Source organism: Prionailurus bengalensis, chromosome X, assembly GCF_016509475.1.
Source record: "Prionailurus bengalensis isolate Pbe53 chromosome X, Fcat_Pben_1.1_paternal_pri, whole genome shotgun sequence".
NCBI lineage: Eukaryota > Metazoa > Chordata > Mammalia > Carnivora > Felidae > Prionailurus > Prionailurus bengalensis.
This window is the reverse complement of record NC_057361.1, coordinates 88,541,992-88,567,958: the sequence shown is the minus strand read 5'-3', so window position 1 is coordinate 88,567,958 and position 25,967 is coordinate 88,541,992. Positions and strand designations below refer to the sequence as shown.

The following is a 25,967-nucleotide window of genomic DNA, read 5'->3' as shown; positions in this document are numbered from 1 at the left end:
AATGGGATTTATTGCACGAATTCAAGGTTGGTTTAACATCCAAAAATCAATTAATGTGATACATCATGTTAATAGAATAGAGGACAAAAACTACATGATCATCTCAATAGACTCAGAAAAATAATTTGGCAAAAGCTACCACCCTTTCATGAGAAAACTCAAAAAGCTAGAAATAAAAGGGAACTTCCTCAACATGATAAAGATTATCTATGAAAAACCCATGGCAAACATCATACCTGGTGGTAAAACACTGAAAGCTTTCCCCCTAACATCATAAAAAGTCCAGGACTTCTGTTTTAACCCTTCTATTCAACACTGTACTAGAAGGCTTAGCCAGGATAATTAGACAATAAAATGAAATATGAGGCATCCAGATCAGAAAGGAAAAGTAAAACTATCTCTATATGCAGATGACATGATATTCTGTAGAAAAAATCCCAAGGAATCCACAAATTATTAGAGCTAATAAGCTCAGCAAGGTTGCATGATAAAGGACAGAACAAAAATTAACTGTATTGTTATATAGTAGCAATGAACAATCTGGTAATGAAATTAGGAGACAATTCTATTTATAACAGCACCAAAAAGAATAAAATAGGTATAAATTTAACAAAAGAAGTGCAAGACTTGTACAATGGAAACTGCAAACATTTCTGAAAGAAAATAAAGAAGGTTTAAGTAAATTAAAAGACAGTCTATATTCATGGATTGGAAGACTCAATATTGTCAACATGAAAGTACTTCCCAAACTGATCTACAGATTCAACACAGCCCCTTATAAGAATCCCAATGGACTTTTTGTAGTAATTGACAAGGTAATTCAAAAGTTCATATGGAATCACAAAGGACATGGAATACCTAAAACAATATTAAGAAAGAACAAGGTAGGCAGACCCACACTTCCTGATTTCAAAACTTAATACAAAGCAATGGTAATCAAGACAGTGTGGTACTGACTTAAGAATAAACACGTAGATCAATGGAATAGAATTGTGAGTCTAGAAATAAACCCTCATGTTTATGGTCAAATAGCCAAATTTAAAAATGAGCAAAGGATGTGAATAGATAGCTCATGAAAGAAGATATACAAATGGCTAATAAATACATGAAAAGATGTTCAACACCATCAGCTATGATAATGCAAATCAAAACCACGAGATACCTTTTCACATCCACTACAATGGATATAAAAAAAAAAAGATGGACAATAACAAATGTTGGTGAGGATATGGTGAAATTGTATCTGCCAACACTGTGGATGGTAATGTAAAATGGTGCAGTCCTTTTGGGAAACACTTTGGCAGTTTCTCAAAGTTAAACATAGAGTTACCATTTGACAAGCAATTCCACTCCTAGTTGTGTGCCAAAGAGAAACAAGAACATATGCCTCCATAAAAACTCATGCATAAAGGTTTATAACATTATTATTCATAATAGCCACAATGAAGGAAACCCAAATGCCCACCAACTGATGAATGGATACACATAATGTGGTCTATCTGCACAATGGAATATTTGGCTGTAAAAAGAAACAAGTATTGATATATGCTACAACACGGATGACCCTTGAAAACATTATGCTAAATGAAAAAAGCAAACCACATGAAGACTATATATTGTAGGATTCTTTTTATCCAAAATGTCCATGATAGGCAAAGCTATAGACCCAGAAAAACAGTTCATGCATGGCTGCTTAAGGCTGGGTGGTGATTAGGAAGGGACTAGGGGATGAGTGTTATGGGTACAGAGTTTGTTTTAGGAGGGGTCAAAAGTTCTAAAATTAAATTGTGGCAATGGGTACAAAGCCCTGTAAGTATATTAAACATACTCAAAAACACTGAGTTGTGAAGTTTAAATGGGTGAATTTTCTGGCTTGGAAATTATTTCTCAATGAAGCTGTTTATATTCTTTAAAAAAAAAAGCACAGTGCTGGGCACAAAGTGAACTCTCAATTGTTATAAAAAGAGCCAAAAATATGCTCTGTGCTTAAAAGAAATTTGTGAGTCTTCTCTCACATACTCCTGTCAAATCTCTACTGAGTTAAGTACTGTTATCTTCAGGTTGCAGATGAAAAAACAGACTCCGTTTATGGAATTTGTTCATGGCCACACAGCTAAGATATAGCAGAGCGGGGGCTAGAACCCAAGTCTCTATACCTTCAGGTTCTAAGCCCTTTCTGATTTCCATAGACCATGTTGCCCCTTTAAATATAGAGTCAATGTAATTATGTTGAGTGGGTTCAATTCAGGCCCTAGTGGCTGTATCCAGGGAATTCCGGATCGGCTGGGGGAATAATATGTAATGACCCTCTGAGCCTTGGTGAAGAAGCGCTCTAGGGCAGTGCTAAGCCACTAGCATGAAGTAGCAGTTCAGGTGGTTTCTACTCTCAGGCACTGTCCACAGGTCCTGGCCATGCACCAGGTGCTAACTTCCTATGAGCCAGCTGAACAGTCAGCATAGCCAGCCTGGCAATAAGCTGACATCAGAGGTGGCTCCCAGGGGCATGTCCAATAAGCAGGTGGTGGCTCCTCTCTGACAAAGGCTGTAGGTCTAACACATCTCCCAACACCAGGCTGACAACGACTGTGATTTCCAGATCCAAGGAGCAGCACAGGGCCATGCGGAGGAGAAAATATGTCTGGAAAAGCCCAGACCTCCTCCAGACAGAAGGTTAGAAATGCAAGCAGAGCCAGGTGCGCTTGGCTGATGGCTAGAACAGCATGCCTCTCAGATTGCAAATCTGCTGTAAATTGCTCATCAGCTTTCCCCAAGGGGGATGTCCTAGTCTAGCTCTCTGTACTCAGCAACTCAGAAGATTGACTTTTAAAAAAATGCTTGCAAAGAACAGGATGGTGATCCAACTGGAGCTATGTTAAAAAATATATGCAGTGTGTATACACACATACACATACACACAAATATATGCAGTGTGTGTATACGCATGCATACATGCATAGAGTCAGTGCAACACTGAGTCAACCAGCTTTGACTGTCCTTTCTCCACTGTACTACCTTTGCACCTTTGTCAAAAAGCACTTATCTATATATGTGTGGGTCTGTTTCAGAACATTTACTATACCAGACCACACTGCTTTCTAACCATGGGGGAAAAATCTATGACTGTGGCTCCAACGGGGGCCCCGAAGCCTTATTTTCCTGGATTTCCCCATGATACGGGGGAGCTCAAGGCTGGAGAGAGATGATTGCCTCTGGATCTCCCAACGGCCCAATACAGGTGAGAACTGGCATTTGCCTGAGACTTTCTCTAAGCTGTGTCTTTAAGCCCAGGTGCTCTTCTGTTGTGGCTGTGGAGTTTCCCCTATGTAAATCCAAAGGCACTTACTGTATTGATAATATCAGTTTAATTATCCATCTGTATTCCCCCCACTAGACTGTAAGCTCTGTGAGGGCAAGGACCTGGTATATAATGAGTAACTGAGAAATAGTCTTTGGATGAATGAATGAAATATGTACTTTAGGGAAACTACTGATAAAGCCCAAGAGGTAATCCCTTCCCTTCCATGTCCCCATGTTCCTTTTTTTCTGGGCCTCCAAGTGAGAGGTGACGCTTTCTCTTTCGAGTTGCTGGTTAAACAAGCATCCTTTAAGCCTATCCAGCAGTGGGCCAAGAATATAGATCTGGACAGAGAGATCAGGCCCTTAGTGGGCTGGGGCTTTGGCCCTGAGGAAAAAGCCCAGATGAGGCTGGCAAGGGTGCCTGTTTCCTATAGCCCTTTGCTAAATGACAACTGGGCACTGGGGCTTCTTTTCTGGGGTGAAAGTGAGGGCCCATGGAGGAAACATATCTCAACGTTGTACCAGGAACTGATGGCCTGGCACTATAACCTGGGTGGAGGGCTCCCCAGTGTGCCTTCACAGTCCCCCCTTTCCCTTTCTTGGGGCCACGGGGTCAGATGCGCACACCAGCCCTCTACAAGCAGAGTACTTGGTGGTTGTCATCAACCCAGCACGTAACAGTTCAAAAGGCCAAGTACTGGGCCCAGGCATGGACCCACACCCCTGGGGAGGTGAAGCAGTACAAACAAGGGAATACTATGGTGGTCCATCCAGCTCCTGCATGGCGAAAGGCACTGTGCTAGAGGTAGCTGAGCTGCCATCATGCTGCAGGCCACAAGGGGGATGCTCAGGAATCAGGGAGGGGCTCTAAAGCCATGCCTAGCACTTGTAGAAGCCTTCTTTCCAGGCTGCAACACCTTCCAGAGAATCCAATGAAATTGACTGGCCTTTGGCAAAGCCACAGGGATGCATCCCAGGGTATGTTCAGTGAGACTGAGGGGGGAACAGGAACCCTGCGCCCTCACTTGGTGCCACTATCCCTGTGGAAAGAGGAATACTGAAGGACAGCGTTGGCTGATGGGGTGACAGAACCCTCTGGAAGGCAGGTGGGACTACAGAGTCATCTCTGGGGCCTTCTGAAAGTTGATCCCCCAAAGGGCCCCTTCTTCTGCCTTCCCTTCTCCCTCTCTCTCCCCCTAACCAGCTCAGCCAAAGGTATAATTTACTTGGGAGTGATGCCAGGTGACATGGACAACGCTAACACTGGTTTTGCCATCACTTGGCCATCCACAGGCTTGGTGATACATATAGCTGTCCACTTCGGAGCTATTCTCCCTGGGGACATGCTGCAACATGGCCTCCTGGCTCCTTCTTATTCCTAGTCAGTCCCTTTGCTTCTCCATGTGGAGCCTCCTTCTATGCCTTGGGGTCACCCATCCTTTCCCCAGTCTATGTTTGGGGGATTGCCTTCTAAGTCCCGTGGATGATGTTATAAGATGTCAACAAGGGCTTGTCATGATGTTTGCGAGGAAGAAACGATGAGGTGACATGGTATGGGGGGTTACACAGCTCTCTGGGAGCTGGGGCATCCATGGGGAGTGGGCTTATACTCCCTAAAACTCCTCCATCTAGATGAGATGTGAGAACACTGCAGTTCTGGGCAGAGAAGAAATGGCCAACTGCAAGGCAAGTGGATGGAGAGGCTTTGGCATGTGAGGAGGGTGACTGCTAGGTGGTCAGTCTCAGCTTCCACCATGACGTTTGGGTGCCAGGGTTGGGGGAGTGCCTACCGCGTGTACGTGAGCCCTAGGTCTAATATGTGAAGCACCTGTTTCTCCTGCCGCTTTGGTTCTGGGCAGAATTATCTGGACTGGGCTGATCTTTCCCAAGGCCCCTGCTTGTGGTATCCCCAGGACAGCAACGAGGGGTGGCTGCAGTGAGTTGCCTAACTGGGAAGCCTTGTGTTTGGAGGCTGTACTTGACCTTGTTCTTAATGGTCATCCCCTCATATCTCTAAGCCTCCTGCTGGACTGTACTCTGCACCTGCATGGAATTTCCTACCCCAGTCTTCCATGGCCTCTTAACTTTGGGCAGCTCTGTCGACCCCCGCTATGGTGAACAAAAGAAAGATTTTATCTTCACTTTCAACCTCCACTTTCCCTAAACCAGAACACCCATGCATCTCTCCCTAGATCACTGTACCTCTAAAGCTGTGCCTTAGATCCAGTGCGATTCTCTGATTGGTCCTGTTTATTCCTTATTTGCTATTTTTATCTTACATTCATTCACTGACTCAATCACAATGTGTTGTCATGGGCATCCTTTGTGGGACAGGCCCATCTGAAGGCCAGCTGTCTTTCCCACTGGCTTGTGCCAGGGGGTATCCAGTGGTATAGCGCTGGCTCCTGGGAACCTGGGTGCTGGTGGAATGGGGTGAGCCCTAGGGCAGCAAAGCTCCTCCCTCCATGTGTCCAGGGTGCAAAGGGCCTCTGGCATACTGAAAACTTAGGCTGAACCCTACCTGCCTTGATCATTGGAGGTGGAAGAGGCTGGCTGGCAGGCTTGGAGAAGACCATCTTCCTGGAGTCCAGCAGGAGACGGCAGTACCCCGCAATCAGGCAGGCAAAGTTGGTGGCTTCAGGCCACTCCATCAGCAGCACCAGAGGCTGCAGGAGAGATAAGAAGTAACATGAGGGTGTGGGAAGGAGCGGGGCAGATGCAGGTCTGGGAGGATAACAGTGAAGAAAAGATGACTGGCAGAGGTATGGGAATCCTACTTTCTGAGCCCAAAATCAAGGTGTGTGGACTGACAGATCATTTCTTCTGATTTGAGAATCTATTTATACTAAACTCATACCCAGGTATCAAAATTAAATAAGACTTTAATTACACATTTAATGAACTACCTTTACTGAAAAAAAAACTAAAATTATGCAATATCATGTGTCTGCCGCGTGGCTGTATTTGTGTTTGTTGGGGCTTGGCAGATATGTGGGCCGGCTAGGGGAGGAGGGGTGAACCTGGGAGTCCTGGCTAGACTGGGGAACATCCCTGATAGAAAGTTCCTGAATGCACAAACTATCTCTAGCTCATCTCTATAACCCTCTCTGCCCAGAATAATTTTCCAGACAGGGACATTCTGTGCAGCAAAGTCTTCACTGTACCTTCGGGGCTCAGGCCTTTCTGGTTTGCAGCCCTGCTCAGACCTCCTTTCTCTTCCCTCTTTATTTTTTTTAAATTTTAGAGAGAAAGCACACATGAGAGAGAGATCACACAGGGGAGAGGGGCAGAGAGAATCTCAAGCAGGCTCCATGCTCAGGGTGGAGCCTTATCTCCTGACTGTGAGATCCTGCGCTGAGCAGAAATTGAATCTGACGCTAAACCAACTGAGTCACCCAGGTGCCCTTCTCCCCTCTTTCCTAAGGTGTCCTCAAGATGCTAGTTGGTGTTCCCTAAAACAGTTCCTTGGTTAAGCACGTGTGTGAAACACTGGGTCAAACAAAGCTATGCAGAGAGCTCAGGCCCTTTCAAATAGGAACATGCACTGCAAAACGTCGAGGGGGGGTTTTAGGATTCCAACATTTCCAAATTATTTGACCAAAACCATCTATTTTCATAGAAGATCTCATGGTGGTGGGGTTGTAGTTTTTTGTTTTTTTTTTTAACCTACTTTGGGAAATACTAGCATACTCTGTTGACTTTGTTTTTGTCCTTCAATCAGTTAAATTAATCCTGGGGCTAACTGGTTGATTGTTTCAGAGACTTCGCACTGAAATATCAAAAAAAAAAAAAAAAAAAAAGAGACATAACCAAAAAAAAAAATACCTTTTTAAGAAACCTTCCCAATATCTGTATTATGATTTTGAAAGTGTGGCTTGAAAATAAGTTTGGGTCAGACTGAAGTCAGTCATAGGGGCATTCTGCTGGGATAGGGGAGAAAGACTGGCTGGAGAGGGAGCCATGGGGCCATGACTCACCTTAATTTTTGGGGGTTCCCAGACCAGGCATTAAGAGCTAAGAGAATTAGGATGGAGTGAATCCCTTCTCTGACCAGTAAGGTAGCTACAGCAACAGTCCAGATGAGAGGTGATTAGGTGGCCATAAAAAGGAAAATCATAGAAGACTTATTTGAACTTGGTCACAACTGGAATAGCCTTCTTTGCCTGGATTATCACTTGGGGCACAATTCTGAATCCAAACCAGCTCACCTCTTAAATAAAGTTGCACAAGTTTTCTTTGCTGTCTCTCAGGATCCTGACATAGAGCTTAAGTTGAATATTTTTTAGTTTATACAGACCAGCGGTTGGCAATTTTTTTCTGTAAAGGGCTAGACAGCAAATATATAAGATACTTTAGGCCTTGTAGGCCATATACTCTGTTGCATTAACTTGGCTATTATAGTGTGAAAATAGCCATAGATAATCCATGAGCTAAACAGTGGGTGTGACAGGGTCCTAAGAAAACTTTATGTACAGAAACGAGTAGTGGGTCATGTTTAGTTTGATGTAGGAGTGAAGCTTCTTTCTAGCTAAATACAATTGTTCATTTTAATTCTCACACCTCCTATTTCATTTGCCAGCAGTGATCCCCTTCTCCTTTGGAAATTCCCTCCGTTTCTGCTTCTGTGATGCTGGGTTCTGGTTCTGTAACTGCTGACCATCTCCATCTCTCTCTTTGGCTTGCTCTTATTGTACAGCCTCCCCCAGATCACCATCTCCAGCCTATTTCCCTCTTGAACTCTTTTCCTATCTCACTGCTCCTACACTGCTATGTCTGTATTACACAGTCTTGTGCTGAGTCGAACCCTATTTTGAATTGTTTAGTTATTTTACATCCAATTACACTGCATGCCATGATAAGGCATTTGGATTTTACCCCACAGGCAATGAGTTAATGATGCTCCTAGAGAGATCACTCAATGCCATCAGGAAGAAAAGGAACCACCTGTACCCTGAGGAGAAACTGACTCCTTTCTCCAGTGAGAAAGGGACCAGGCATAAGATGTTACCTTTGGGTCATTTTTTTAAAAGTTTTTATTTTAACTCCAGTTAGTTAACATACCATTCAAGTCATTATTAAGAAGGGACAGAAGGAGTGTTTGTATTTCTAGTTAATGGACATTTCTCGGTCACAACAGAATGGTCAGCCTTGTGTACAACAAAGAAGAGACAGAAGGGGAATGGAATGGGGGAGGGGAAGAGTGCCTTGTCCCCTGCCACTAATGACAAAAGGATACACAGAGGTCTGGGTGTGGACAGCTGCTACCAACATTGCTATGAGGGCCCAAGACTCACTAGGCTTGCCTCAAGAATGTTCACATACATCATGGCCACTCCTGCTGTACAGCTTTATTTCAAGCCTGCATCATTTTCCTCTAATACCAAAACTTCTCGAGATATCTGTGAATGGGTGACAAGTGTGCTGGGATCCTGAGCCCCTCGGCCTCTGGGTCCTGTTGCCTTTGGCCACAAGCTGCTTCATCAGTTTGTTCTAGTGGGCCATACAAATTGTGGCACTTCTCATGATATGGAAAAGGTGGGGACACACTAACCTCAGGGCTTCCAGTAGCCTCCTGATTGGCCTTCCTGCCTCCAGTCTCTACCCACTTCACTCCACTTCACCTCCATATCACTGCCCGGGTTTCTAAAACACGACTCTGCCGGAGTGCCTGGGTGGCTCAGTTGGGTAAGCATCTGACTCTTGGTTTTGGCTCAGGTCAAGATCTCACAGTTTGTGGGTTCGAGCCCTGCCTAAGCTCCCCGCTGACAGTGTGCAGCCTGGTTGGGATTCTCTGTAACCCTGCTTGTGCTTTCTCTCTCTCTCTCAAAATAAATAAATAAACTTAAAACATGACTCTCCCTTAAAAATTTCAGTATCTCTTCACATAAAACCTACTGCCTTCTAGTGTTACACAAAACCCTTTAGGACTTGGACTCAATCTACAGCTCCAAGCATATCTCCCACTAGCTCTGCCTGTGCCCTCCTCCCATCCCTGTCCTGTTCCTTATGCTCCAGCAATGACACATTATTTACAGTTTTCCAGAGATGCCATGTTCTTTTACCACTTTCATATCTTAACCCATGCTGTTCTCTCTGGCTGAAATGCCCCCATGGCCCACTCTGCCTACCCAGCAAACTGCTACCTGCTGGTTGGATGACTCATGGACGGCCATGATGACTCATGACTCATGGATAGATGCAGCCATTCATGCCAGCACAGGGCCCACACAAGTCCTGCCCTCATGGAGCTTATAATCTAACAGGAAATAAGACACAAACCAAATAACCATACAGATGAATAGGATTGGAAGGTGTGGTGAGCGTTTTGAAGGAAAAGTACAGTTATCAGAACAGAGAATGTCCTGGATCGGTGTGTGTTGGGGGTGGGTGGGTGTGAACGTGTGCTCGTGTGACTCATTTGGCTTCTGAAGCTGGAGAGAGCTTCTTTGAGGAGAGGATGACATTCCATTTGACCAAAGTACAGGCTGATGGGCTTGACTGACTGATGGACAGACAGACAATCGAGCTGGCTGCAGAGCAGTCTGACTCACTGATGCCCTGGCTGACAAACTGGATGCAAGACAGGCAGAATGTCTGACATCCTGACTGGTTAGTTGCCCGGCTGCCTGGCTAATGGACATATCAGAGACAGAGTGACTAACTGGCTGACTGACTTACCTGTCTGGCTTCATTTCGGTTTCCCTCCCTATTTCTCACCCTAAATATAGCCTGGTGTGGGTAATGAAACAGCATGAAGGCACAACCCTATGCACAGAGAGGTCCAAGCACATCCCTAGCTGGCTCAGCACCGCACATCAGGAGTCAGTCCTCTGTGTGCCCACACAAGCCAACTGGGCCCCAGCATGGGCCAAAGGCAGCTTGTCAAAGGAGCACAGATGCACTTTTTGCCAGCAGGGGTAAAAATCAAATCAAAGGCAGGCAAGCAAAACGGTTGGATGAGTTTTCTTAGAATCCTTCAAAAACATTTTGTTTAAAATAGGATTTTAATGATCATGACGTCTAATGTAATACTTGTCCCTACAGACAGCGCTAGAGCCATAAAGTTCAAACACGAGAATGGGAGACACACTGGGCCACGACAGATCCCTTGAGACATTCCTTTGATGGTTTCTTTCCCCCTTATGTGCTTTTGTGGTAATGGGGTATGGTAATGGCCCAGTGGTGCCTCAGTCCCAGACTACTGTCTTTTGGAGAAAGATATTTGCATACTGCCTCTTGTTCACCCCACTAAGAGCAAGTAAGCAGAGTGAGAGCTAACAAAATGTGCCCAGGCCATCTTCAAATGCTAAAGGGGAAAAGGAGGATGGAGTTGGAGGCATGGCCAGTCAGGAGAAGGTAGAACAGGGTTTAATTTGATATGTTCCAGCCCCATCTTCTTCCTCGGGTGCTCAGGGTGTGCTGGGAGCTCGAAGGCCACTTCAGGATGCCGACTAGGGAGGGGACTGGCCTTGGGGTGGCCTCAGCTCACGGTAGCATCTATGAAAACAGGAAAAAGATGGGAATCCAGTGATACAGAAGGGCAAGGGAATGAGGTGATGGTCCTTGGATCCCAAGGGACTAGTACATTAGGGTTCTGGCCTCCCTGGCCCTGGGGAAGGCTAATTGGGCATCACCAGCCAATTTGGAGACAAGGCAGAATATCACTTTTTTAAAAAGTTTATTTTTGAGAGAGAGAGAGAGAGAGAGAGAGAGAGAGAGAGAGAGAGAGAGAGAAAGGGACAGGCAGAGAGAGATAATCCCAAGCAGGTTCCATACTATCAGCACAGAGCCCAATGCCAGGCTCAAACTCACAAACCATGAGATCATGACCTGAGCTGAAACCAAGAGTCGGACGCTTAACCGACTGAGATACGCAGGTGCCCCTAGGCAGAATATCACTTTAAGGCAGTGGTTCTCAAGCAGGCACACACTACAATTACCTGGGAAGCTTGAAAAACCTATATACCCCAGCCTCACCCCCCCCCCAAAATTCTGGTTTAAATGGTCTGAGAGGAAGGACCCAGGCACCAGTGGTTTTTAAATCTCCATACATGATTCTAACATGCAGTCAGAGCTGAGAACCACTGCTTTGAGTGAATAATCTTAGTTTCACTGGGCCCTTCAAGAATATTCCCAGAATAGAGCAGCATATCTAGGAGGAAACGAGCCAAGTCTGGTTTCTAACTTCCATATTTTTCAGTATACCTTATGGAGGGGCGTACTGGTAAACGTTAAACAACCAGTTCTGTGAAGTCGTGATTTGTAGTGTTGGCCTGTTTCCCTAGTGTATATATTTAAGCCATGGCCACTTCCAATTTATCGATGTGATGTTACTGAATGCAGAGTTGGGAGGGATACACCTGTTTGAGCTGGCTCCATCATGACACTGACCCTAAGGATAGACTCCTACTGAGCCCAGGGAAGCCATTCTCCAGTAGGAAGCTTCCCAGACCCTGTCCCCCCAAATCCTGCCCTTTGTTCACATATATGGAGAGAGGCACCACTCAGTAACCATAGGTATTGCTGATATGGAGTGCCTCCAGGAAGCTTCCTTAATCCCTGAGCCAGATTTAATTTTGCCCTCCTCTGTACTCTGATACACTCTTGGTACCTCTTCTAATGGTACCTTCTTTGGTAAGCCACGTATTAGCACACTTCTTTCTCTCCTACAGCACAGAAAGATTCTTGAGGGCAAGAAGCCATGTTTTTCTTTTCATTTCATGTTTGTATCTCCTATTGGGTTTAGCAAGCTTCTTAGCAAAGGTAAGTTCTTACTAAATGACTGTCAAATGGAAGCCTGGATCTTTTTTTCTCCCTCAATCTTCCTCTTTTTCTCCCATCACCATATTGTCGACCATACCTCTGCTGATTTATCTGTGAAAAGTATAAATACCATCCTGTCTATTTCATAGGGCACTGACCTACTGTAGTGATACACATAGCAGACATCTCTGATTACAGATGCATCTGATCTTATGTAACAAAACTTGGGTGTGGGCAGAACATTTATCAGTCAAACTGTATCTTTAATGCAGGGTATGAGGGTTCCCTACTTGAAGGAATCTCACCTTTATGTTAGTTTCCTGTTGCTTCTGTAACAAATCAACCCAAACTCAGTGGCTTAAACAATACACATCTGTTCTCTTAAAGTTCTGGAGGCCAGAAATCAGACTCGAGGGTCACGGGGTTAAAATCAAGGGTAGACAGGGCTGCATCCCTTCTGGAGGCTCTAGGAGGGAATGGGTTTCCTTGCCTTTTCTAGCTTCTGGAGGCCACCCACATTCCTTGGCTCATGGCCATCTCATCCATCTTCAAGGACAACAAGGTTGGGCTGAGCCCTTCTCACATCACATCACATCATCACATCATCACATCATCACATCATCACATCATCACATCACATCACATCACATCACATCACATCACATCACATCACATCACATCACATCACATCACATCACATCACATCACATCACATCACATCACACCACATCGCTCTGACCTTCTCTTCTACCTCCCTCTTCTACTTATAAGGACCCTTGTGATTACACTGGGCCCACCTGGATATTCCAGACTAATCTCCCTCTCTTGAGATCAGATGATTAATTCCACCTGCAACCCTAATTCCCCCCCCCCCAATATAACAAGGCATATTCACAGGTTCTGGGGATTAGGGCATGGGCATGTTTGGGAGGGGGCTGTTGTTCTGCCTAGCAGAAACATTCCAATGCAAAATGGATAATTCTCCTGTGGTTTTTTCATATGCATTGTATTTACCTGCTTAAAGGAGGGCGTACCTGAACTATCCAACACCTGGTGCTTGCCTCATCTACCTATCCATTTGCTGTTTCCCACTCAGCAAAGTGCAACCTTCTCCTAGCCCCTCTCCATTCACCAACGTGATGCCCCGTTTATCCCATAATGTGGTCTCTCACGTCTCCTTTCACCCATGATTTGGACCCTCTGTGTGCTGCATGCCATGTGCATAGCCCCAGTCTTCAGTGTACTCAGGATACAGGGAGCAGGCAATAAGGGTTAGGTATAATAAGACAGGTGCATTGCATATGCAAGAGAGGAACATGTGTAGGCATACGGATGCACACGCTTAGTGATTCTGTATGTTTCACATTCACTCTTTTTCATTGCTGTCCCTCCAGCTCAGGCCCTGACCTTATCACTTTGCCCCGGCATTAGTGCCACGATCCCCTCCTCACCTCCCTGGCTTCACACTAGCCTTGCCTTTTCGAAGCTTTTAACCAGCTTGGTCTGCCCACCCCCAATCTCGCCAATCTTTTTTCTCATTATCCTCCTCTCCAGCCAAGCAACTATGCTTATCCACCTGCACATATGGCTTGCTTATTTCCATGCTTGCTCTCTGCCTGTGAACACATCCCACTTCTCTCTGCTAATCCATGCCTATCACTTCAAGATCCAGCTTAAAACACTCTCTTGTGGGAAGCCAGTTCTGGTTAACCCCTTCCTATTCTTTTGTTCTATGTTCCACACCATACTTACCTGCAAAATTTACTTCCTATTAACTTTTCTTCATTGCTGTTTTGCTTTTGAAAAAAATAACAGGTTGAGTACTTACTGTGTATCAGGTAATGTGCTAAGACTTTTTACCTACGTTTTCTCGCTTACTCCTGAACGACAGCCTTTGGAGATAGGCATTCCATGTTGCAGTTGAGGAAATCAGTGTTCAGAGAGGTTAAGACACTTTTTGAAGGCCACACAGCTTGGTAGCTGTAGAGCTGGGATTTGAACCTGGTCTGTCTGATTCCAGAGCTCCACACATGTTCTGATGTTGTGTTATTAAGGCAGGTCATGTGTCTTTGTGAGTCTAGTGTCCCCAGTAAGAGTGTGGTCTCTCCTGGGCAGCATTCAGGCCCAGACCTGTGGCTGGATCGCTCCTGGAAATGAGAATAGTGCTCCTCACTCAGGCAATATCTGGCCCTGCTCAGCCTGGCGCCCCCCAGAGCTTTGGACCCAGAAGTCAGTGGTTCTCAAATCCAGCTATCCTACAGAATCACTTGGGGAACTGAAAAGTAGATAAATCCTGATGCCCAGGCTGCACCCTGATTAATTCAATCACAGTCTCTGGAAACAGGACTCAGGCATCTGCATTTTTAAAAAGCTCTCAAGGAAATTCAATTGTGCAGCCAATGCTGACAATCACTTTTACAACATAGAAGATGACTCATTTGGAAAGCTATTTCTCTCTTTTAAAGTCCTTAAATTTCTCAGGAAGCCACATCTACCCTGCATGTCTTCTGCTCCTTCCTGTCCCTTCCCTCTCTGTCCATTTGGCTTTTTACCCAACAACATCGGAGGAGGGCAAGATCATTGGTTGAGGAAGTGGCCACAAGCCAATTAGATATCAGCCTCAGGCAGGTTCCTAAACCAATGGGAATACTAGGAATCACAGGTGGAAAAATTAACATAGTAAAGTTTTCTGGATTTCACAAAGACAAAAATAAGTAATTTGCTCTTTTAGAAACAGCAAACACTCCATCTCTTAATCTGCTAACAACATCTCCCTGTGGGAAATCCTTTAAGAAAGGAAAATTGCACCTCTTCTAATAGCTTCCACCAGCTGGCAGGCAGGCCTGCCCCCCGCCCCAACTGGTTACTGGGTGTTCAACATGAGAGCCATGGAGGGGGTGGCTGACCACAGCGGCCAGACTCTGCACAGGTAACAGTTCCTTGCCAGTCTGAAGGAGCTGATCTATGAGAAAAGTTCTAAGATTCCAGAAGAGCTGGACTTTGGGAGGTAAGATGTGGGTGAGGCTCGGCCTGTTCCCCATCTTCCCAGGCTTCCTTGGGTCTGTCCATATATTCATATACCTCCTCCTCCACGATTGCAAGTGTGTATGCCTATGGCAGGGCTCCCCAACTGGTGTGTGCATATCTCTTCAGCCTCTGGGGAGGCCAGGCAGGGCCCAGAGAGGCCAGAGTCTGGGCTGGACTATTTATCCCACTGTTCCACATGAATGTCATTTTCTATGTGTGCTGTGACACAAGAAAGATTGGGAAGCTACAGCCTGGGGGTAGCTCTGAGTTCAATTCCCCTGCCTTCTGCTGAAGACCTCTTGTGGGTTGATCTGACACTTCCCAGCCTTCTCCAGCACTGGCTGACCCTAATGTGTGGTCAAGATAGCATTTCCCACAGGGTTGAGAAACGAAAGAAAGATGAGCCTAAAGGGACCCTGGATCTGAACCACTTCAGAATCACCGGCTCTCACTGAAAAGGCTCAAGTGCTCTTTACTTCTTCCTGTGTTCCTAAGGCCTGTCCCTGGAGAGAAGTAGCTCCTCAAAGCTGGGCTTACCTTGGCATCCATGATGCTGGTCTCCACCCGGGCCACGCCCTGGTTCTCCCGGAACAGCTGGATCTTACTGATCTTGCTGAATTCGGACAGCACAGTGGTGAGGTTGGTTTTGAGGTCGATAACATGGCTGATGCCGTGACGGGGTCCCACCAGAAGAGTGGTGGCTGACTGCTTCTCATCCTGGTACCCAAGCGTGGAGGGCAGCATTCACCGAAAGGAGGGCAGAGGAGGTGGCCGATGAGGGGGGAGGAAATAGAAAACAGGCATTGAACTGGTTCTGCTGGGACGTCTGGAAACATCTGAGGCTTAGTGCCAGGACAGGAGGACAACCTCAAGGGGAAAATGGTCTGGGATGTTTCTGTCCCCAGGGCAGGGCCCCAGGTCACTGGTCTAAATGGACATCTTAGCCTCCACAATAGCTGAGTGAGGTGGTCAGTGGCAAGGCTGGCTCTAGCAAAATTGTGAGCTTTGTTTTTAAAGCTCTGCAGCATCTTCTTCCTACCAATCTCCAGGGATTTTCCATTTGCTGCTGCACGTCACTCGGAACCCCCCACCCCACCCAGTGCTCTACCTGAACAGGTGGCATCCTGTTTTCCTCTTTACCTCCCTACCCAAGAGCCACTTAAACTCGCGCTTCCCACCTAGTGCCAAAAGCAAAACTGCCATTCACTCTAAGGTGTTAAGGAGTTGATTGGGTGCTTAATAGCAGGATTGGGATGGAGAGTGTGGGCGGCATCTCCTTCCTTAAGAAGCTATTTGCCTTTTAACTGGCACTCCAGCAGTCTTAACCCAAAGGAATGGCGGAATGGCCCCAGTGGCAGAGGGGATGTGCAGGGGTGGGGGGTGTAGAGGGAGGGGGCAGTAGGCTTTCAGGGATCTGCAAATCCAAGTATGTAAATGTCTACCTCTGCACCTGGTGGGCTGGATTCCCTTAAGTGGTCCTGACAGGCTGCTGGGCACCATCAAGCCTCGGCCCTCTGCTGGCCCATTCCCTGGAATTAGCATCACCCCAAGGAACCTCTTTACGTCTGCTCTAGACACTTGATAAGTGGTTTTCCATCAGTGTGCCCCACGAACATGACAGCGTGTTCCCCAGAGCATGACAAGCACCTGGATCCAGTCCACAAAATGATTTGAATTTCCTTTCACCACAGCTCACTAGGGTGAATTAACCTGGGGCACAGGTTGGGGGGGTACCAGCTGTGCCCCGCTATAGAGAGGGATGTTACTGCAGTGGGGGCCCTGGACAGGTAGGGGGAAGTACACAGACTCAGAAAGCCTGGGGTGGGGGGCCACATCAGGCCCACCGCCAGTGTTTGTATGGTCCAGAAACTAAGAATGCGTTTTACATTTTTAAATGGTTGGAAAAAACTCAAAAGAACCATGTTTGGTGCCATGTGAAAATCACATGAAAATCAAATTTCAGTGCCCATAAAGAGATATTGGAATACAGCCATGCTCATTTGTTTATGCACTGTCTATGGCTCTATTTGCACTACAATGGTGGCTAAATAGTTGCGACAGAGACCTGGGTGGCCTGCAAAGCCTAAAATAGGTACTAACTAGCTCTTTATGCAGGAGGTTTGCTGACCCCTGAAATTGAGGAAAGGGGATGCAGAAGGGTCATGGAGGGATATCGTAAACAAATATGGCCTCCTACTTTACCATTTTACCAGAGGCAGGACCAGAACACCACGGGAAGGGAGAGGGAGAAAGAGGAGGAAGAGGCAGGAAAGTCTTTGGAAGTATTTGCTGACAGAGAATGCCACCCTAAAGCTGTAGTGGAGTCTCTCCTGCCCCCCACCCAAGCCCAAGTGCACACGAGGGGTTCCCTCCCGACAACTGCCCTCACTGACCAGGCCCACAGTGTTGAACAAAACGCCTGTGAAGGTCGGAAGTTCATTCAGAATTCGAAGATACTGGAGCTTTGCCTGAATTGCAGAGCCCTGTGGAAACAACCCATCCAGAAACATAAGAAGCCTGAGTTGCACAGGAAAAGTAAACTTGTGTTCTCAGGAAGGAGAGTCGACATCTTAGGACAGGCACCAGTCAGACTAGTCAGCAAGCCACACTGGGAGTGTGAGGACACCCTCAGAAAAACTGCTGGAAGGTTCCAGTTTGGACAACTCTAGTATCCCGTCTCCCTTTCTAAACCTTTCTCCTACCTCCTGATCCTTGGGCCTTCAAAACCCAGCTTACTCGTTTTGTTCTTGGGATAATCCTAACACCTTTCCCTAACTCTTGACACCCTGCCTCATCTACATCTCTGTCCTGAGATCCCCTATTGCCACCTTGGTACGGGCCATCCCCAGCCAGGGTTCTTTCCTCTGCCATTCCCTCATAGAAAAGTCTCTATCAGTGGTACCAGCTTCCTCCAGGCATTAGAGCCAGAAACTTGTGTCACACTGGGCTCCTCCCTCGTCCTATCACCTCAGGACCACCAGCCATCACCTTGATTGTACCTCCTAACTTCCTTTACAGACAATCCATACTCCAATCACTCAACCCCTCCACACTGCTGTTAAGGGCAGAAGCCTAAAACATAAGTGTCATCAGATCAGCTGCCTGCTTAAATCCTTCAGTGGCTCCCTGATGACCCCAAGATGAAGTACAGCCCTTCCCCATGGCACACAAGGTGCTCCAACACACAACTGGCTCCTGCCAGCTTCTCTGGCCTTCTCTCTTGTCCCCCTCCCCAGGCATGTTTCCTTGCACTCTCTGTACTTGCTTATTGCTGAACTATTTGCATTTCTTTCCATGCAGAATGTTCTCTTATATCCCTGGGGCTTTGTACAGATGGATCTATCTGCCTGCCTGGGAAAGTCTTCCTCCCCCCTACCTCCTCCTCATCTAGACAAACTCCTGTCTGTCAAGACCCAGCTCTGGCATCAAATGCACCCATTTCTGGCCTTTTCTACCTCCCTAAGGCTGGGCTGGGTGTTCCTCCTCCTCCGTGTTTCCAGGGCCCCCACGCCTGTTGCATCATGTTGTGACTGACTGTCGCAGTGTGCTGTGACTGTCGTGTTTCCCTACTAGCCTGTGCCTGATTTGAGGGCAGAGAGCAGGCAGGCCTTCTTCATCTTTCTGTCTCCAGCCCAAGTAGTGGGGGTCCTCAAAAAAAATGTTTGCTGAGGAGATGGCTGGGAGCACTGATGTTCTCCCTCTGGGAAGAAAAAAACGATTTGATTAAATATGCACAGCAAGGTAGGAATGGCTTAACTCTCTGGGGAAATTTGCATCTTGAAAGAGAAGCTGGTTGGTGATACAAGGAATCCGGAATGGGTAGAATATATGGGGGCGACTGTGTCCTGTGTCTACATCTGTGTGCTGATTCTAGTGCCTTTCACCACCCTCCAGCCTCCTGGGCAGGAAGCACCAGCAGACTGGGAAGGGCCTGGGACCTTCAGGTCTAGAGGGGCAGGGGGTGGGAGTCCCTCAGAGGGCATTTGAGAATGTGTAGGAGAGCAGGGCAGTGACGTGAGCCTTCCATAGGCTGCCCAGTTACCCATTCTCCAGGTCAGGCCTTGCTGTACCAAGCTGTGCTTCTATCTCCCAGAATTCCCTATGGCAGGACTGATGAATTAGAAAGCTAATGAGGAATGGAGCAGTCATTTCCGTGGAAAACATGCCTCCCCAGTGTCCAGTGCTGTCCACACAGCAGGTGCTCAATCAGCACTGACTAAATGGGTGGAATGATCCAAGAATTGCCTCCTCCTGCATCCTGGTCCCTTTGCCTTGAGGATCCTGGGCTCTCTCGGTGACTTGCCTCTGAGCTGTCTCTGGAGGTGGCTCAGGTTTGGGAAAAATCCCTCTCCATAATCATCGCCCATATCCAGCCAAGCTGTCTGTGTACCCAACTCAAAAACAGTGGGGAGGGTCCCCAGGAGGCCAGGCCTGCTGGGAAACCACACAGGAGACCCCCACATTCACTAGGGCCTGAGGAGGGCACCCAATGGATGACAATGGGTACCTTGGTGCCGCTGGAAGGATGTGTTTGGTGGGCCTTCAGTTGCTGAGAGAGAGATTTCCGGAGGTTCTTCTCTTTGATGCCCTGTAGGAGGGAGGGGGGAAGAAAGGGTTCCAGGCCCCATTCCTTCCTAAAATCAGAAGAAAAGCAAGAAATTAGTGAGAGAGACATAAAGTAGGGCAGAGAAAGCAAGATAGCAAGGCAGGAATTGGATCTGAGAGTCAGAGGAAGGGAAGGAGCCTGCAAGAAAAAGAGAGATGTGGGCAGGAGAATCACATTGGCCATAGTTCTCTAGCAGAAGCTATAGCTCAAAGGCATCACAGTCTAGGTGTGAGGAATTCCAATTCTCACTCCCACCCCAGGCCCTCTGTTCCAGAAAAGCATAGCACAGCTCAACCATTGCACTTTCTCCCTCTACAGTGATTTGCCGCCTTCCTGAAGGGCCCTGGCAGAACTCACTCCACATTCTTGAGCGAGATCTTCTGACTAGGTCGAGTGGCTGAGACGGTGATATAGATGTGGAGGGCAGCAAGACCCAAAAGCATCTCCGGCTTGGGGTCCATTCCAAAGCGTTCTCGGATAACATCATTCCGACTCTGCAGGAGAGGGCAGTCCAAACCTATCAGTTTAAAAAGATGTTCCCTTCCCCCCCCCCCCCCCCACCTCGCCCCTGATCTACTCCCTTGAGTCCCAGAAAAAAATCATGGTGTCAAGTAAGACATCCTAGGTAAAGGGGAGGAGGAGGTTTCTGCCCTTGGGGGAAAGGCAACAGAGGGAACTTAAGTCTCAGGGATACTATTTGCCTCATCCACCAGATACTGGACAGGCTTCTCAATGATAGATACATACAATGGCTAGGCACAAATGGGCAGAACATCTAGGTCACTGCAAAAGTGACACATGGCACCACTCTATTTCCTTCCTCCTGTTATAAGAGGCCTTCCTGCCTTTTCTTGGAGGCCTAAATGCATTCCCCAGTCATACAGGGATCCTCTACTGGCTCAGATGGTAATAAAGAGAGACCCTGGGAAGAGTTCTCCATAGGGCTCTAACCCAAAAGCCCAGGATGAGACATGGATTGCAGGGATGGGACAGATATTCTGTTCCTTGGGGTCTGAAGGTTAAAAGCAAAAATGAGTCACTCTTCCCTATGTTATCCTAAAGGGGGTCCCTGGAGCTACTTGCCAAGGGTATGACAGCCCTCAAACCCTGAGAATTAGAGTCCTAGCTATTGATTCAGCCTTGGTTAGATCAGTTGCTCATTTTGTTGAGGTTAAACCAGGATGAACTAAGGTACTAGGGAGCCACAGTGGTATCACTACAGCATAGGAGAGAGTGGAAAAGGAATGCTTCATCCATTATCATTTATGTAGAAAATCCAATGGTATCTATAAAATACCTATTAAAACTAACAAGTTAGCAAGGTTGCAGGATATAAGAGCAACATATATAAACCAATTGCATTTCTACATGCTTATGACAAACAATTGGAAATTCAAATTAAAAGTCAAAACCATTTACAGTAGCATCAAAAATATATACTTAGGGATAAATCCGTAAAAATAAGTGAAAGGCCTGTACACTGAAAACTAGAAAATACTGATGAGAAAAATTAAAGAAGACCCAAATAAATATAGAAATATACTGTGTTCATGGGTCAGAAGACCCAGTAAGATGTCAATTCTCCCCAATCTGATCTATAGATTCAACACAATCTCAATTAAAATCACAGCAGATTTTTGGTAGAAATTGACAACTTAATTCTAAAATTCAATGCAAAGGACCAAGAATGACCAAAGAGTGTTCTTATTTGAGAACAAAGCTAGAAGATAAACACTACCTGATTTTAAGATTCATAAAGCTACAATAATCAAGAGTGTGATGTCGACATAAAAATAGACAAGTAGGTCAATAAAGAGTTCTGAAACAGACCCACACGTATATAGACAAGTGCTTTTTGACAAAGGTGCAAAGGTACTACAGTGGAAAAATAACAGTCTTTTTAACAAATGGTCCAGGCACAGCTGGATATATCCATAATACAAAAAAAAAAAAAAAAAAAAGAAAGAAATTTGATCACTAACTTGTACTGCCTAAAAACTTTATGTCAACATGGATCACAGACCTAAATGTAAAAACTAAAATGATAAAACTTCTAGAAAAAAAAAATAGGAGAAAATCTCTGTGACCTTGAGATTTTATAGATATGACATCATGAGCATGATCCATAAAAGCATTATCTGTCGGAGAACAAATTGAGAAATTGGACTTCATCAAAATACAAACACTTGCTCTGTGAAAGACACTGTTTAGAGACTGAAAAGAGAAGCCACAGACTGGGAGAAATAACATATCCAACAAGCAACTCGTATCCAGGATATATGAGGAAGTCTCATAACTCACTAATAAGACAACTCCAGTAAAAAAGCAGGCAAAAGATTTGGAAAGACACTTCAGTAAAAAAGATGCATGTTGGCAAACAAGCACACAAAAAGATGTTCAACATCATTAGTCACTGGGAAAGTGCAAGTGAGATACCACCGAGATGCCACTGCATACTATTAAAATGCCTAAAAACTGGGTCACCTGGGTGGCTCAGTCGGTTAAGTGTCCAACTTCAGCTCAGGTCATGATCTCACAGTTTGTGAGTTTGAGCCCCGCGTTGGGCTCTGTGCTGACAGCTCAGAGCCTGGAGCCTGCTTCGGATTCTGTGTCTCCTCCTCTCTCTGCCCCTCCCCTGCTCATTCTCTGTCTCTCAATAATTCATAAACTTAAAAAAATTTTTTTAAATGCCTAAAAACAATACCAACAATACCAAGTGTTGATGAGGATGTGGAGAAACTGGAACTCTCATACATGGCTGGTGGGAATGTAGAAAATGGTACCACCACTTGGGAAAACAGTATTGGAGTTTCTTTTAAAAAAAAATTAAAGAGAGATCTGCTGTACAATCAAACCATTCCATTCTTAGGTATTTGCCCAAGAAAAAAGGGAGCATGTGCCATACAAAGACTTGTGCATGAATGTTTGTAGAAGCTTTGTTTGTAGTAGCCAAAACCTGGAAACAACCCCAAAGTCCATCAGCAGGTGAACTGATAAAAACATTTTGGTACATCCATACTGTGGAATACCACTCAACAATGAACAGGAATGGGGTCACGGTACACACAAAAACAAGGATAGGTCTCAAAATCATACTTGGTGAAAGAAGCCAGACCAAAATAAATGTACAGACTGTATGATATCATTTATATAAAACTCTAGAAAATGCAAGCCAATCTATAGTGACAGAAAGCAGGTCAGTGATTGCCTGGGAATGGGGGGTGGTGAATTACACAAAAGCCTGAGCAAACTTTTGGGGGCAACAGATATGTTAAGTATTTTGATTGTGGTGATGGCTTCATAGGTATAAACATATGTCAAAACCTATCAAGTTGTTATTTTAAATATGTGCAGTTTAGGGGAGCCTGGGTGGCTCAGTTGGTTGGGTGTCTGACTTCGGCTCAGGTCATGATCTCACAGCTCGTGAGTTTGAGCCCCACGTCGGGCTCTGTGCTGACAGCTCAGAGCCTGGAGTCTGCTTCGGATTCTGTGTTTCTCCCTCTCTCTCTACCCCTCCTCCGCTCATGCTCTGTCTCTGTCTCAAAAATAAATAAACATTAAAAAAAATTTTAAAAATATGTGCAGTTTGTGTATCAATGAGACCTCCATAAGGCTGTTCAATATAAAAAAGAAGGAATTACAGGTGAAGTCCATATTATCACGAAGGGGAGAGAGAGGGTGGACATGGTCTTGACACTAGATTCCAAAATCATTGGAATTAAAAATGACTCCCAGGAGAAGAAATTTAAGGCCAAAAGAAATGAGAACTAACCTTATAAAATTCATAGAGGAACCACAACTCATTGCCCCCTAGAGCACTGGTTTGGGAGCCCAAGGTTGTTTGAGAAATGTTCCCAACATTTTAGATAGCTAGAAGGGCAACCATGATGTTTCACAGCACATCTTCAGGTGTCGCTATCGCAGACATCATCAGAGATGAGTTTTGAGCCTATTTTTCTCTTCTCCTCAAGCACTCTGTATGTTCCATGGGCACCTAAAACTCAATACATCCCCAAAATGAACTCATCTTTTTCCCAAACTCACTCTACTTGTATTCCTTAACTTGGAGAATGATACCACCTCCACTAGACACTCATTGAATCTAAGACCATTGATTTTCCCTTTTAATTATATCTTGAATCCCACCCCACCCCATCTATCACTGCCCTGGTTCTGGTCCCCATCATCTCTCCTCTGGATAACCGTAACAGCTCCCTAGCTGGTGTACTTCCTTGGCACTATGTAACCTTTCAAATTTGCTCATCTGACTAGGTTACTCTCCCTTCAACATTTCTGTACCCCCACCCTACAGCAGAATTTCTTTACCCTGGCTACACATTTAAATCGCTTGAGGGATTTAGAAAATATTAATGTTTTGATTTGGTCTTGGGTGGAGCAGAACTTTTTTTTTTCCCAAACCTTCCCAGATAATTCTAATGTGCAGCTACAGTGAAGACCCACTGCCCTAAAACAGTGGTTCCCAAACTCCAGTGGGCATCAGAATCCCTTGGAGAGCTTGTTAAAACACAGGTCTAAATCACTTTGAAGCCTGTGCCTGTCATGACGTGTCAAGCCCTTCACCACCTGCTTCCCGTCTCTCCCATTTCATTTCTTATTGCTCCTTACCTCACATTCTGAACTCCAGGTAAATAAGTTACTCATAGTTGTCTCATCAGAGCATGCTGTTTCATGCCACCAAGACTTTGTAGCTGCAAGTCCCTTTGCCTAGAATGTGCCCCCTCCACTCCATGTCTGTACATAGCAAACTTCTACTAGTCCTTCAAGGCTAAGAGTGTGCATGTATTGCTTCCTCTGTGAAGCCTCCACTATCCTCCATCCAAGAAGAGTTGGCAAACTGCCTCCTCTTCGCTGCTCCGCCTGACACTGTACCCTGCCATCATTACAGGACTGTCCCACTGTTTTAGATTTACTTGTGTGTATGTCTGTCTATGAGATACAGAGAGCTAGGACAATTTATTGTTTACCTTGATTGGCAGCACCTAGCACAGGGCCTGCTCCAGAGTCAGTGTTCAGCAAATGTTTCTGGATGAACTGAATTCGGAATCATCTCCTTAATGGAGCTAGGCATTGGGGGTTGAGTCACCCTATTACCCAAGTGGGCTCAGTAAACCTTGGGATCCTGTGATATTGACAGAATTCCTTGGGTTGCTTGCTCCTGAAAAACTGATGAGATCTGTCTAGACAGAGAGACAGGACTTGAGCCACAGCCGGCTCCAGTCACCAGGCTAAACAACTTGGCCATGGCCTACGATGGTAGCAGAAAAGGAAAGGGCTTTCAGGGCTACCTGGAGGTTGGAATAACTTACATAGCGACTTCACAGTGATGGCAGAACAGCCTGACTGCTTGCTAGTCCGCTGGTCTGTCTGTCTGTTTATCCCCAATCAGACTCTACCTGGATGTACAGGTACTCAAAAGCAGCAGGATCCCGGCGCAACAGTTCCACGGGGTCTTTGGGAAAGAAGCTTATTCGGAAGAGGCATTTCATTCCTTGATAGTGTGTCCGCTGTACGACCTGAACACCAGGATGAGAGGTGGGAGGAAAAGACACCTGGGAATCAGTAGCTGTAGCAAAGAGAGCCAGCAGGGTGACCCCTCAACGTGGGGCTTGGGGTGGAGGTAGGGTGCTGCTTATCATGGTCTCCCACCTGGCCCTTTCCAATTATCCTCAGAGGAAAGGTCTCGCCTGCCCTTCTGGTCCAAGGGGACTAGAATTTTTGAATCACTTAACCAGGACATGGCCTTCATCAACAATTGGGTCTAAGGCCCAAGACAAGAGGTGGGAAGAGAGGGTTCCTGGGAACTTCTCTGACTCTTTTCTCACTGTGGGGCCAATGCCTTTACCTTGCAGAGCGGCTCAGCTGCAAGCAGGGTACGTTGCTGATTAAAAGCCAAACCAAAGATTTAAAATCCCATTTGGAGGTACAGGTGAAACAAATTGGTAATATATTGGTAATTGCTGAAGCTGCCTTGGGTAACGAGGATTCATTATACAATTCCTTCTACTTCTGTGTATGTTTGAGATTTTTTTTTGTAATAAAAAAGTTTAAAATCCCATTTGGCAAAAGAGACCAATTGGATTCAAAAGGCCTCTTGAGAGGCTGGAGGTGCTTAGGCCCCCCTTCCAAGCTACTAATCTTCCCTTCACAGGTGGGAACGTAGGAGGAGTCTCTGGACTGCATTTGGCTGAGAGCTAAACTTGAAGAATTTCTTTCATAAAATCCTTTCATTTTTGTGTGTGTCTGATTTTGATTT

At 45.8% G+C, this 25,967-nt stretch overlaps 1 protein-coding gene across 4 annotated transcripts in view; it reads right to left on the bottom strand.

Moving 5' to 3' along the window:
• Window positions 1–25,967, bottom strand: part of FRMPD3 (FERM and PDZ domain containing 3) — a 78,395-nt gene that overhangs the window by 9,214 nt on the left and 43,214 nt on the right. For all 4 annotated transcript variants that reach the window (XM_043571400.1, XM_043571401.1, XM_043571402.1 and 1 more), the window contains 6 exons: window positions 25,108–25,227; window positions 20,051–20,187; window positions 19,595–19,721; window positions 17,481–17,570; window positions 15,625–15,804; window positions 5,819–5,963 (listed from right to left, as the gene is read on the bottom strand). In XM_043571400.1, the coding sequence (XP_043427335.1) occupies window positions 5,819–5,963; window positions 15,625–15,804; window positions 17,481–17,570; window positions 19,595–19,721; window positions 20,051–20,187; window positions 25,108–25,227 (799 nt within the window). The remainder of the gene's footprint in view (window positions 1–5,818; window positions 5,964–15,624; window positions 15,805–17,480; window positions 17,571–19,594; window positions 19,722–20,050; window positions 20,188–25,107; window positions 25,228–25,967) is intronic.